General features: G+C 44.4%; 1 protein-coding gene across 4 annotated transcripts in view; it reads left to right on the forward strand.

Annotated features, from left to right (window-relative positions):
• The window catches only part of LOC137345065 (5'-AMP-activated protein kinase subunit gamma-2-like), a 514,189-nt gene that overhangs the window by 23,119 nt on the left and 475,964 nt on the right, over positions 1–15,106 (forward strand). For 2 of the 4 annotated variants that reach the window (XM_068008499.1, XM_068008506.1), the window contains exon 1: positions 1,863–2,600. The exons of 1 other annotated variant lie outside the window; for it this stretch is intronic. In XM_068008499.1, the coding sequence (XP_067864600.1) occupies positions 2,517–2,600 (84 nt within the window). In that variant the 5' untranslated portion in view covers positions 1,863–2,516. Of the gene's footprint in view, positions 1–1,855; positions 2,601–15,106 lie in introns of those variants that run through there. One more of the 4 variants, XM_068008514.1, reaches the window with a different exon arrangement.

The following is a 15,106-nucleotide window of genomic DNA, read 5'->3' on the forward strand; positions in this document are numbered from 1 at the left end:
GCTCTCATTGAAACATATAAAATTCTGACAGGGCTAGACAGACTGGATGCAGGGAGGATGTTTCCCCTGGCTGGGGTGGGGGGGGGGTCCAGAACGAGGGGTCACAGTCTCAGGATACGGGGTAGGATATTTAGGACTGAGATGAGGAGAAATTTCTTCACTCAGAGGGTGGCGAACCTGTGGAATCCACAGAAGGCTCTGGAGGCCAAGTCACTGAATATATTTAAGAAGGAGATAGCTTGATTTCTGGACACAGAAGTCATCAAGGGGTATGGGGAGAGTGCGGGAATATGGTATTGAGATAGAGGATCAACCATGATCATATTGAATGGCGGAGCAGGCTCGAAGGGCCGAATGGCCTACTGCTGCTCCTGCTCCTATTTTCTATGTTTTTATGTGTCAAATTTTGATAGATAACACTCCTGTGAAGCGCCTTGGGACGTTTTACTACGTTAAATGCGCACTACAAATGCAAGTTGTTCGTGTTGTTGGATGCAAGCGACCTCATAATAATCTTTGCATTTTACGTATCAGTTGTTGGATTATAAAAGGAAGGGGGACATGTTCTTTACTGATAGCATGAACTGTTGCTGGGATTGTTAATTTACTTTTGAAATCTGGGTCGATTTGTGTTGCAGCATTTCCGATCAAGATGTGACACTAATAAGCAAGTACTGTAGTGTCGCCCAGCTTGTGCATACACATGCCTGTTTATCAACTGTCGAAGACAGTAACTGCAATTAAAAAACTCCTCACGCCCCGCATCCTCACGGAATTTAAAAAAAAAACACCTTTAGGTTTGTTGAACACTCTTGATTTTAATGCCTCTCTCACACTCATAAAACACGGTACTAATTCCACTCACAGCATGCTCCAGACTGGAGAGGTATTTTGCTTTGTAACTCGGGGGAGAGCATTTCTAAATTGGGGTTGTAAGTTGCAGGTTTTCAAGTGTTCACGTCTATCAAACAGATTTGATAATGTGCAGAACTGCAGGTGCGGCAATGCGGTCCTGTGGCTTCACGTTTTTCCGCGGACCCTAAGGAAATACAGGCGGCTCTCCCCTCCCCACTATCTCACTTGCAAGAAACAAAAGCACCAGTGGACAGGAGAAAAGGCATTAGGTCTGGTTTTTTTATATATATAGATCCGGGACTGAGGCGCCGCCTGGTCAGTGGCTGCAATGCTGATTCCGCCTGTTGTTGTACATCTCAATTCACCAGTCTTATTTTTTAAAAAAACTATGCCTGCTTTCTGTCACCCGTCATTGCATATCACCACATGTTTCTGTTTATCGAAACTGGTTGCAGACAAAGTTTTTTTTTTGTTTGGGGGGGGGGGGGGGAGGGGGTAGACGACGGTGAAATGAAAGACCTTGAAGGAATGTAGCATTGGTTTGAGATAGCCTTCAAAAACTGAGTCGGAGAAATATAAAGTTTGATCAAAACATGCCTGGAGTAGATTGCTTGTAACATTTATCAAAAAATGTTTTTTTTTTCGCTACTAAATATCGAGTAGCGCCGCCCGTTGCTTGCTACATTTATAACACTTTGCAAGAATGGGGATACAGTATTGCGTAACTTAGGGCCGAGATATATGGGCAGCACTGAATGTAAGTAAAGGGGGAGGGATATAGTTCGGATATGATTCAAAATTGCGCTACGACGTTGCATTATTCTGCTACTGTGTTGCAACCTATGTTGACTTGAAATCCCCCCCAATATTTGCACTGGGTGCGATCGATTGTACGTTAACTGTAGTTACAGGGAGGACGAATAACTAACCTGGGAAGTGTGGGGGGTGGGTGGTGAAGGTGGGATGTTTGTGGATCGTATCGACACGGGCAGTGCTTGCTCGGTGAATACTCGGACTTTGTATACAGGACTTGTATGGATCGACACTAGCGTCATCCGTCGTCGAGCGAAGAGTTCACTTCCTGAAACTTTTTTTTAACCCCCCCCCCCCCCCCTTTAAAATCGGACAGACGGTTGTTTACACGAATTTTTAAACATCGTTTCACCATTGCAATCTGTGCTTTGATTTCACAATTTGCAGAGCGGCGAAGAGGGGAGGATTTTTTTTTTAAAAAAAGGATTCGCATTGCCCCTTGCGTCCACTCGAGCATTTAAAAAAAAAGATCTGACTGCTTCTCTCAATGTGCATTTGTTTTCGTTTGGAGTGCCTCAGATTGGGAGCTGCGTTACTCACGTGTGCCGTCTAGAAGGGCGAGGATATAATAACAATAAATATCTCTTTTTTTTTAAAAGCAGACAAGTTCGGTTCTTAATGCGGACTTTACATGGCTCTCGCTTTTGTGTTTTAACATAAATTCCCCGAGATGAATGGTTGTTGCAGCTGGAGGTGATTTTAAAACGACCATCGAGCTTTCAGAGGGAGGGAAGGAAGGTTAGAGACCCCCAAGCTTTTCCCCCTCCTCCCCAAGGAGTGTGTCGTTCATCTGCCAGGAAGGACGCAAGTTCAAGTGTTGGAATCGCCGAATCAATCCAGGAGACCTTATGGGAAGCACGGCCGTGGATTCCAATAAAAAGAAAAGCGGGATGAAGAGAACCAAGAGGCGCATGTTGCGCCTGAATATTCCGGTAGGTTCTGGGCTGGTTAACGAAATGCGTTATTGTTCTCCCTCCCTCCCCAATCCATCGTGTTTATAAACAGAAGCTTATTGCAGGCGGTGGTATTAACCGTGCCGGGGAGCCTAGCTGCAGATGTAAACATGCAGGCGAAGCTGAGAGAGATTATGAGATGGTACGTTGCTGAATATGGGGAAGTTCGTACAGGAAATCAATGCGAAATGTTGCGCCTCCAGCTGCCTTCCACTCGGCAAGTGCGGGGTGGGAGGAACGGTTCTAACGCTAGCTTCACCGTTCAGTGAGGTTAACGCGGCTAATTGAGCACCAACTGCATCCTTACGACAGCTCCTTCAAATTAAAAATGGATTATTCTAATCCGATCCATTGGCAGTGACTCATTTGAATGTGGTGGGCGATTTTGATCATCCCATTTTCACAATTAAAACGTGAAATTAATGCGTGGAACAGAGCTCAAAGAGTGACAATCTGGGGTTCAAGTTAAGATGGGGGTCTCTAAACTTTATTTTTACTGAAGATTTGGGGCGGGGGTGATTCACTTCTTTAAATAGTTTAAATAGACACCGCCTGAGGAAGGGGAAAGCCCCCGAAAGCTTGTGGGATTAAAAATAAAATTGTTGGACTATAACTTGGTGTTGTAAAATTGTTTACAATTGTCAACCCCAGTCCATCACCGGCATCTCCACATCTTAAATAGTTTAATGTAAGTATAAGCACATTAGACTACAGAATGAAGTAACATCAGTACAATATTAGCAAGTCTTGGCTGAGAGTAGAATCGCAGCCCCTGGATGGGGAAATAGGCTTTAGCCAAAATGTAGTTAAGTGTAGCATTAACTCCATTAAAAAAAATGCATATTTAGGAGTGGGGGGGGGGGGTACTTGAGAGTAAAGCCTGTCTGGAGTAGGTGGTAATATAACCTGCTGAGTCACGTTCAAACATCAATACCGCGGGGGGTGGGTGAAGTCTCAAGTCTCCACTCCTGTACCAAGTATTTAAATCTAATACTAATTTAAAAGAGGGAAGAAAGCAGATTTTCACATCCAGAAGCAACAGGGAGTTTAACATTGTGGCTTTTGTCTTGTCACAATTTACTTTGTACCATATCATTACCATACTGTTTGATACAAATGGGAACAGAGAGAGGAACAGATGGAGAGAAATTGTGCCAGTAGTAGTAGTATGGTATAGTAGCTCATACCATACTAATTCACATAGAAAGGTAGATTCATTAGTTCCAGGTGAGAGTATGGGTTAGATAATCTATTTCTAACCTGCATACTCTTATCTGATGGGAGGTGGTGGAATGAGAGAGGCAAAGAGGCCAAAAGTTATTCAGTTTCTGCATAAACTAAAGGGTTGAGAAACTGGTGATCACTAAAGAGTGGAACTGGAAAAGAAAATTAGCCTCTCCTCAGCACCATCTAGGGGTTTCATAAGGTATCTGTCTGTGGTCAGAACAGCTTGGATATCCATGGAGATGCATAGGTCCCATGTGTGAGGTCTGTTAATCTAGTCATGCAACAAATACTAAGTACAGTTTTCAAGAGCAAGGATCCGTGCAACATTTTAGAGAAATCCCAGCTGTAACCCAAGTAAGGGCTCTTTTTTTTTTCACATGGCCACTTTAGCTGAACTTGCTCTGGCAGTAGTCCACCAGAGAACTTCCCTTTCCCAACTGAGGAGTTTCAGTTGAATCTGCCGTGGAGGACAGGTGATTGCCTGTGACCACCTTCCCCACCTTCAGCAGTGAGAATGGACATATCCTGGACTTGATTGGGCGCCTAATATACAAGGAAACCGAGCTCCAGGCAAGTGACTAAAGAGCAACCACCGACACGCCAATTGATCAGAACCTAGGGCAGCAAGATCAATTCTGGAACACGTCTAGACCAATGTACAGGGCGAGCAGTGTGTGTGGCTGGACACCACCACAGTTATCTGCTACTGGAGTGGGACTTGATCTTTCCTTGGCAAGATATGGTCCTGTACAGTACCGAGGGAGTGCTGTACTGTTCAGAGGGGCTGTCTTTCTGGTGAGACGATAAACCAAGGCCTCGTCTGCCCTCTCAGGTGGACGTAAAAGATCCCATGGAACTATTTTGAAGAAGAGCCAGGGAGTTCTTTACTTTCCTGGCCAATATTTATCCCTCAATCAACATTATTAAGAAACAGATTATCTGATCTTTTATCTCATTGCTGTTTGTGGGGCCTTGCAGTGTGCAAATTGGCGGCCGCATTTCCTATATTACAACAGTGACTACACTTCAAAAAGTACTTCAATGGCCATGAAGTACTTTGGGACATCCTGAGGTCATGAAAGGTGCTAAATAAGTGCAAATCTTTCTTTATGTGGCATGTACTTACTCAAGAAAATGGAAAACTAATATGTGTGAGAAGAATACCAAAGAGAAACAAGTGTAAACCAAATGGTCTCAAAGTGGATGCAAGGGAGATTTAAAATATAGATAAAGAAGATAAATATACTGCCGACAGGAATAATGATGGGAGGGAAGAACTTTGGAAGGAATACAAGAAAATGTTAAAATGGATTGAAAATGGATTGTGAATGCAAATGAGCTGCTGACGACAGTAGCAAAGAATGTTAAATGCAAAACACTTTTTCTTCTTCCCTCTTCCCTCCTCCCTCCCCTCGGTGCTGGGGAGGAAATTAGTTTTTTTTTAAGTGGCAACATTTTCCCTTCAACCAGCAGATTACCCCATCATTTATTTCATTTACTTTTTGTCGAATCTTGCTGTCTACAGATTGGCTGCTGCATTTGTATAAGTAACAATGCTTACACTTCAAAAGCAATTTATTGGCTGAAGTGCTTTGGGACATCCTGAAGACGGGAAGGAACTCTCATTAGCGCTTTTCACACGTTAGAAGGACTGAAGAATAACAATACTCCTGGGCCAGATGCCATATATCCAAGGGTGCTGAAGGAGATAGAGGAAATCTGCAGGGCACAGGCTGCAGTAATGACAAATTCATTGGGCCTGGGAGAGTTCCACAAGATTAGAAGCTGGCAAATATAATGCCCGTGTTTAAAAAGAGGCCAAATTGGACCTACTTAACCACAGGCCCGTTAGTCCTGGGGAAAAATAGAAACTATACTAAAGTAAGTTGGAGGAGTTCCTGTATACTAATGGCTTAATAAGCAACAGTCAATATGGATTTCAGAAATCCTGCCTGACAAATCTCTGAATTTTGAGGGTGTTATAAAGTCCCATTGATGGTCAAAGGGCTTCTAGAAGTCCAAAGAAACCAAGATTCATTAAACTAAAATCAATGGGAATCTGTTAGAACATGGGAGTAGATAAGAAATTGGATTAAAAGGAAAATACTCAAGTGAAGTGTCAGATTGAGGTGGAGGGAGTGGAGATGCTGATTAGAGTACCATGGAGGTCCATGCTTGGACTGTTGCTTCTTAACTACAAAAATGGACTGGATGCAGAATTCTAAGCTGGTTAAATAGGCACATGACACTAAATAAAGAGGGTCATATGAATGGAGAATGTAGTTAATGTTTTGCAAAAGGACATACATTTGTTATGCAATTGGACAGATAAACAGTAAATGAAATAATATTGACAAACATTAAGGACTGAATATTCTAAGAATAGGTTATAGAATGAAGAGGAATAGAATTAGCACAGTGATGAGTCTACTTCACTCCCAGGTTTGTTTCCAATGGAAAGAAGAAATTATAAAAGCAAATAGAATATTGGGATACAGAGCCAGAGCAGCGGAGTACAACTGTGCAGAGGTTGTTCTGAGACGTTATAAGGTCACTGGTCAGCTGTCACTTGGCATACTGTGCCATTCTGGTCACCTTTTTTTTAAAAATGGACATGCATGCATTGAAAAGGGTGCAGTGAAGAGCAACAAGAATCATTGCAAATGTAAAGGGTAAGAACGATGAGGAAAGATTAGTGAAGCTTAAGACAAACGGTCTAGAGAGAATAATAAGAGGAGACTTCACTGATATAGGCTGTGGCTGTGTTGCTAACACTCTCACCTCTGAGTCAGAAGGTTGCGGGTTCTCCAGAGATTTGAGCACAATCTAGGCTGACACTTCAATGGAATGCTGCACTGTTGGAGGTGCCGTATTTTGGATGAGACGTTAAACCGAGGCCCCATTTGCCCTCTCAGGTGGATGTAAAAGATCTTGTGGCACTATTCAAAGAACAACAGGGGAGTTCTCCATGGTGACCTGGCCAATATTTATTCCTCAAACAACACCACTGAAACAAATTACCTGGCCATTATCACCTTGCTGTGCACAAATTGGCTGCTGTGTTTCCTACATTACAACAGTGACTACACTTCAAAAGTACTTAATTGACTGTGAAGCGTTTTGGGACATCCTGAGGTCGTGAAAGGAAGTATATAAATGCAAGTCTTTCTTTCTTTATTAAATGGCATAGATAAGATGAACCCAAAATATTACTTTGTTAGTCAGACCGTGTCAGTAGAGGAGGAAGACAAATTTAGTGATTTAGCAAATTTAAAATGAACAAAACTTTTTTACACAAAGGATGATAACATATTTGCCATGACCTACCAGGTAAGGAGGTCGAATTGAACATTAGGGAAACTTGAGATAGTTGTATGCTAGGAAAGATGAGTTGGAATCCCAGAGGGATGATCTAAATATGTAAAGGAGCCTTTTATTAGCTTGACTTTTTTTTTATGGCTCATTAATTAGCAGGAGTAGGCAACCTAGCAACAAATATTCTGTCATCTCCGTTCTCACTCAAAAGGGAAAGATTCACTCAGAGGCACGTACAAGTACAGGGGGGGGGGGGGAAAGAAAATACTCACCTATCCACTAAAAGGTGCAACCACATGCACAGCCCTCTCCAATGATTGGTAATGCCAACTCCTAGGAGGGGCAAAAATATGAATGTGACTAATTTCAAGAAAAATTCTGGAAAAATTAGTCCCTGACTCCATAATGCATTAAAGCAAAGTCCAGGGGTATGGTTACTCGTAACAGGCAAACTTATCAAACACCCCCACCCCCATATGCAATAGTGTTCTCCTTCAGGAACTTGTTGGGTCCTTTATTAAAAGAACTGTAGCATACCTCAGTGTATTTTGTTTTCTAAAGAAAATAAATTTCTGACACACCTAACCTGACTCTTCTTTATATATTCTGTAGGCATTCTGCCTAGTTCCTGTTTCACTTCCCAATTTTAGTATCTTTGCTATGTCCAATCTTATGTGAAAACTTCAGTCCCATCCCTCCTAATTGTATGTTTCTCCAAAGTGAATAACTCTCCAAGTCAATCCTTGTAACTAAATTTAGTCATTGATCCTAGTTGCTCTCCTCTGTACTCTTTTTTTTAAAAAACAAATGGACACAATACTCCAACTGTGAACACACCAAAGCCTCATATAACTAAAGCTTAGTGCTTTATTAACTTTGCAATGTTTTTCCTATTTGCTTCAGCTATAGTTGCGTCACATTGTGAGTAGTGGCTAGTCCGTGACCATCTCCAAGTCCCTTTCCTGTTCTTGAGTACCCATGGATGGTATAAATAGCTGGGCCTATGTGCACAATGCAACCCTTCTCCATATTACAGGACATGTGTCATTTATGAGCCCATTCAATTATCTACATCAGGCCGCTAAATCTAAATCTACTAATCTTATTGCTAACCCTTGAATTATGTTTAGGATATTTTCAGGAGTCGGTGGCATCCAAAGACAGACTAGTTTCCCTTTCCAGACAACCATTAGATTCTGTGTTTTTGATCAAAGATGGAGGCTAAGCTAATCTCCTTATTGAAGAGGAAGATTTCTGCATGAATTTTCTTAATCCCACGGGGAGTAGGGAAAATGAAATGAAGAGAGAAAAGCAATATTTCTGAGCACTTAGTGCCCTTGGGCAATTCTCACAGATCATGCCACTGAGCAGAAGTAGGATTGTGTTATTTCATGGGGAATCTTACATGGAGTGGGGAAGGAGAAGGGGTTAAGTATTGCATCTAAGTCCAGCGACATTTTAGTTGAAGGTCTGTGATTAAAGGCTATGATTGTTGCATCAGAATCTCTGATACCTTGATTAGTTGAGTATTTCTACCATTTTACTGTAAGTAAAGTAATAAGAAAGGGAGGGTCTGCAGGTTTTATAGCAGGTAGTGTTTTCTTTTAGTGAACCTAGGTCCCTAGTATAGTTAACATTTTCTAATTTCAACATAATTTAAAAGGGGTAACTAAGCTAAGGCAAGTCATGGCAGCAGACCTCGCACCCGTGATATGCCCCTCCTGCAAGATGTGGGAAGTCATGGACACTACCAGTGTCCCTGCCGACCATGTGTGCAGGAAGTGTGTCCACCTGCAGCTACTGACCGATCGTATCTCGGAGCTGGAGCTGCGGGTGGATTCACTGTAGAGCATCCGCGATGCGGAGAAACTCGTGGATAGCACGTTTAGCGAGTTGGTCACACCGCAGGTAAAGGGTGTACAGGCAGGAAGTGAATGGGTGACCACCAGGCAGAGTAAGAGGTGCAGGCAGGTAGTGCAGGGGTCCCCTGTGGCCATCCCCCTCTCAAACAGGTATACCGTTTTGGATGCTGATCGGGGAAGATGGCTCACCAGGGGAAGGTGACAGCGGCCAAGTTCATGGCACCGTGGCTGGCTCTGCTGCACAGGAGGGCAGGAAAAAGAGTGGCAGAGCTATAGTGATAGGGGACTCGATTGTAAGGGGAATAGACAGGCGTTTCTGCGGACGCAACCGAGACTCCAGGATGGTATGTTGCCTCCCTGGTGCAAGGGTCAGGGATGTCTCGGAGCGGCTGCAGGACATTCTGGAGGGGGAGGGTGAACAGCCAGTTGTCGTGGTGCATGTAGGTACCAACGATATAGGTAAAAAACGGGATGAGGTCCTACAAGCTGAATTTAGGGAGTTAGGAGTTAAACTAAAAAGTAGGACCTCAAAGGTAGTAATCTCAGGATTGCTACCAGTGCCACGGGCTAGTCAGAGTAGGAATGACAGGATAGCTAGGATGAATACGTGGCTTGAGAGATGGTGCAAGAGGGAGGGATTCAAATTCCTGGGCCATTGGAACCGGTTCTGGGGGAGGTGGGACCAGTACAAATTGGACGGTCTGCATCTGGGCAGGACTGGAACCAATGTCCTAGGGGGAGTGTTTGCTCGTGCTGTTGGGGAGGGTTTAAACTAATGTGGCAGGGGGATGGGAACCGATGCAGGAAGTCAGTGGGAAGTAAAGTGGTGACAGAAACAAAAGGCAGTAAGGGAGAGTGTACAAAACATGACTGGACAGATGGTCTGAGAAAGCAGGGCAAAGACCAAGGGAAGTCTAGAATAAACTGCATTTATTTCAATGCAAGAAGTCTGATGGGCAAGGCAGATGAACTCAGGGCATGGATGGGTACGTGGGACTGGGATGTTATAGCTATTACTGAAACATGGCTAAGGGAGGGGCAGGACTGGCAGCTCAATGTTCCAGGGTACAGATGCTATAGGAAAGATAGAGCAGGAGGTAAGAGAGGAGGGGGAGTTGCGTTCTTGATTAGGGAGAACACCACAGCAGTAGTGAGAGGGGATATATCCGAGGGTTCGCCCACTGAGTCCATATGGGTAGAACTGAAAAATAAGAAGGGAGAGATCACTTTGATAGGATTGTACTACAGACCCCCAAATAGTCAACGGGAAATTGAGGAGCAAATATGTAAGGAGATTACAGACAGCTGCAAGAAAAATAGGGTGGTAATAGTAGGGGACTTTAACTTTCCCAACATTGACTGGGACAGCCATAGCATTAGGGGCTTGGATGGAGATAAATTTGTTGAGTGTATTCAGGAGGAATTTCTCATTCAGTATGTGGATGGCCCGACTAGAGAGGGGGCAAAACTTGACCTCCTCTTGGGAAATAAGGAAGGGCAGGTGACAGAAGTGTTAGTGAGGGATCACTTTGGGACCAGTGATCATAATTCCATTAGTTTTAAGATAGCTATGGAGAAGGATAGGTCTGGCCCAAAAGTTAAAATTCTAAATTGGGGAAAGGCCAATTTTGATGGTATTAGACAGAACTTTCAGAAGTTGATTGTGAGAGTCTGTTGGCAGGCAGAGGGACGTCTGGTAAGTGGGAGGCTTTCAAAAGTGTGTTAACCAGGGTTCAGGGTAAGCACATTCCTTATAAAGTGAAGGGCAAGGCTGGTAGAAGTAGGGAACCTTGGATGACTCGGGAGATTGTGGCCCTAGTCAAAAAGAAGAAGGAGGCATATGACATGCATAGGCAGCTGGGATCAAGTGGATCCCTTGAAGAGTATAGAGATTGCCGGAGTAGAGTTAAGAGAGAAATCAGGAGGGCAAAAAGGGGACATTAGATTGCTTTGGCAGATAAGGCAAAGGAGAATCCAAAGAGCTTCTACAAATACATAAAGGGCAAAAGAGTAACTAGGGAGAGAGTAGGGCCTCTTAAGGATCAACAAGGTCATCTATGTGCGGAACCACAAGAGATGGGTGAGATCCTAAATGAATATTTCACATCGGTATTTACGGTTGAGAACCTGATGACAGGGATAACCTCCGAAAGCTTGTGATTTTAAAATAAAATTGTTGGACTATAACCTGGTGTTGTAAGATTCCTTACGGTTGAGAAAGGCATGGATGTTAGGGAACTTGGGGAAATAAATAGTGATGTCTTGAGGAGTGTACATATTACAGAGAGGGAGGTGCTGGAAGTCTTAACGCGCATCAAGGTAGATAAATCTCCGGGACCTGATGAAATGTATCCCAGGACGTTATGGGAGGTTAGGGAGGAAATTGCGGGTCCCCTAGCAGAGATATTTGAATCATCCACCGCTACAGGTGAGGTGCCTGAAGATTGGAGGGTAGCAAATGTTGTGCCTTTGTTTAAGAAGGGCGGCAGGGAAAAGCCTGGGAACTACAGACCGGTGAGCCTGACATCTGTAGTGGGTAAGTTGTTAGAGGGTATTCTGAGAGACAGGATCCACAGGCATTTGGAGAGGCAGGGACTGATTAGGAACAGTCAGCATGGTTTTGTGAGAGGAAAATCATGTCTCACGAATTTGATTGAGTTTTTTGAAGGGGTAACCAAGAAGATAGATGAGGGCTGTGCAGTAGACGTGGTCTACATGGACTTTAGCAAAGCCTTTGACAAGGTACCGCATGGTAGGTTGTTACATAAGGTTAAATCTCACGGGATCCAAGGTGAGGTTGCCAATTGGATACAAAATTGGATTGACGACAGAAGACAAAGGGTGGTTGTAGAGGGTTGTTTTTCAAACTGGAGGCCTGTGACCAGCGGTGTGCCTCAGGGATCGGTGCTGGGTCCGCTGTTATTTGTTATTTATATTAATGATTTGGATGAGAATTTAGGAGGCATGGTTAGTAAGTTTGCAGATGACACCAAGATTGGTGGCATTGTGGACAGTGAAGAAGGTTATCTAGGATTGCAACGGGATCTTGATCAATTGGGCCAGTGGGCCGATGAATGGCAGATGGAGTTTAATTTAGATAAATGTGAGGTGATGCATTTTGGTAGATCAAATCGGGCCAGGACCTACTCCGTTAATGGTAGGGCCTTGGGGAGAGTTATGGAACAAAGAGATCTAGGAGTACAGGTTCATAGCTCCTTGAAAGTGGAGTCACAGGTGGATAGGGTGGTGAAGAAGGCATCCGGCATGCTTGGTTTCATTGGTCAGAACATTGAATACAGGAGTTGGGATGTCTTGTTGAAGTTGTACAAGACATTAGTAAGGCCACACTTGGAATACTGTGTACAGTTCTGGTCACCCTGTTATAGAAGGGATATTATTAAACTAGAAAGAGTGCAGAAAAGATTTACTAGGATGCTACCGGGACTTGATGGTTTGACTTAGCGGGAGAGGTTGGATAGACTGAGACTTTTTTCCCTGGAGAGTAGGAGGTTTAGGGGTGATCTTATAGAAGTCTATAAAATAATGAGGGGCATAGATAAGGTAGATAGTCAAAATCTTTTCCCAAAGGTAGGGGAGCCCATAACGAGGGGGCATAGATTTAAGGTGAGAGGGGAGAGATACAAAAGGGTCCAGAGGGGCAATTTTTTCACTCAAAGGGTGGTGAGTGTCTGGAACGAGCTGCCAGAGGCAGTAGTGGAGGCGGGTACAATTTTGTCTTTTAAAAAGCATTTGGACAGTTACATGGGTAAGATGGGTATAGAGGGATATGGGCCAAGTGCAGGCAATTGGGACTAGCTTAGTGGTATAAACTGGGCGACATGGACATGTTGGGCCGAAGGGCCTGTTTCCATGTTGTAAACTTCTATGATTCTATGATTCTATTCTAGTTCTCTCAGGGCACCCACTAGTTCACAGCTTCAGTTTTGTTTGGGTCAAGAAATTGCTGCACAAATCATAACTTCTTGCAAAGCCCTTCAGTTGCAAATAGTAATTTTAGGAAGTCTTTATAATTTTAGTTTCCTATGGTGCAAAGACCCAAGGCAAATTAGTATCTAAGCTGCAGTTAACCAACCGGATGGATCAATGTATCCTGCATTTTGTAGGGATGCAGCTCCAGGGACCGTTTAACCACCTTTCCACCTCTTCCATTGCCTGCTAGACATCTGAATCAGGTTCCAATTGATAGCATATCCAAGGTGGTAATCTTGACAGATTTAGTAGACGTTTCGGTTGAATTGCAACATGCAACAATGCCTTTAGCGGATTGATTCTGAAAGCTGAAAATGCTGGAAACACTCAGCAGATCAGGCAGCATCTGTGGAGAGAAAAACAGTGTAAATGAGCGGGGGAGGGGATTTTTAACCCCCAGGATGGAGGGAAGAGGGGCGGAGGGAGTGGTTTAAAAATTCTAAAAAGGGAAACCCAACCCACCTCCAACTTCCGGTTTTAACTGAGGCGGGTTGGGGGGTTGGCGACTAACCTGCCCTCCAGAGGCGGGCCCGTCATTTAAATATTTTAATGAGGCTGCATGCCTCAAATTTTAGGACAGTTTTAAATTTAATGGCTGTGGGCCGGGTTTCCCAGGGCTCGGGAAACCAGGCAACTGAAGATGGCAAGAACGGCCAGATCCAACTGGTAAGTGCCTTCCCAGCATAGCTAATGGGGCAGGAGTGCTTTCCTCCAGCCCCTCGAGCAAACCTGTTTCCCTCTCCACAATCCTCCGATCCGCCGGCCCACAATCTCCTCTCCTCTTTCTCCTCCTCCTCCCCTCCCCCCCCCCCCCCCCCCCTCCCCTCCCCCCCCCCCCCCCCTCCCCTCCCCCCCGTCCTCCATGGACCACGATCTACTCCCCGGCCCATCACTAGATTGATTCCTGGGATGAGAGGGTTGTCCTATAAGGAGAGATTAAGTAGGATGGGCCTATACTCTCTGGAGTTTAGAAGAATGAGAGCTGATCTCATTGAAACATATAAAATTCTTGGAGGGCTTGACAGGGTAGATGGTGAGAGGCTGTTTTCCCCTGGCTGGTGAGTCTAGAACTAGGGGGCATAGTCTCAGGATAAGAGGTCGGCCATTTAAGACTGAGATGAGGAGGAATTTCTTCACTCAGAAGGTTGTGAATCTTTGGACTTCTCTATCCCGGAGGGATGTGGATGCTGAGTCATTGAGTAGACTGAGATCGATAGATTTTTAGACTCCAAGGGAATCAAGGAATATGGGGATCGGGCGGGAAAGTGGAGTTGAGGCCAAAGATCAGCCATGATCTTATTGAATGGCGGAGCAGGCTCGAGGGGCCATATGGCCTACTCCTGCTCCTATTTCTTATGTTCCATGATATTCCCCACCCCCCCCCCCCCCCCCCAACCCATGATCTCTCCCTCCCTCCCTCCTCTCTGCTCCCCAGCTGCAGCCTGTTGCCACAGGCCTTCCTGCCCGACTGCCCGCCAGCCTCTCAATCTCGCTGGCTGCCGGCCGGGAAACGGAGACAAAAAATTTAAATTCGGCAGGACCTCTGGGAAACCTTCATTTCTGGCTGCTACACCTCCTCCCTCCCCACAAATATTGTGGCCAACCTTTCAGGGGGTCATCGACCTGAAACGTTAACTTTGTTTCTCTCTCCGCAGATGCTGTCTGACCTACTGTGTTTCTCCAGCATTTTCTGTTTTTATTTCAGATTTCCAGCATCCACAGTATTTTGCTTTTGATCCTGAAAGCTGCGGTTTGAGTTTCTATAGAGAGGCCTCCATCTCCTAATTTTGTAATACTTTGATATTTCCTCTGGTGTGTAGAGGATACGAATGAAGAGAGACTACCTACCAGTTAAGGCCTTTACTCATTGCATTGCATACCTCACACACTATAATCTCACTCTTCCATCTTCCCAGGTAAAGCAATTTTGGGAAACATGTGTTTGTGTGTTAATGTTAAACAGTTTAACTTCAGTTTGAAGTTTGTTTAACTTCAGATTAAAATCAAACTGGTGCAGCAATGCACCCAGGGAGGGAAATTGCCTGGGGAATTGTTCTGCCAGCTGCTGGGATTTTCCCTGTGAAAAGACAG

This window comes from Heptranchias perlo, chromosome 2 (assembly GCF_035084215.1).
Source record: "Heptranchias perlo isolate sHepPer1 chromosome 2, sHepPer1.hap1, whole genome shotgun sequence".
Classification (NCBI taxonomy): Eukaryota; Metazoa; Chordata; class Chondrichthyes; order Hexanchiformes; family Hexanchidae; genus Heptranchias; species Heptranchias perlo.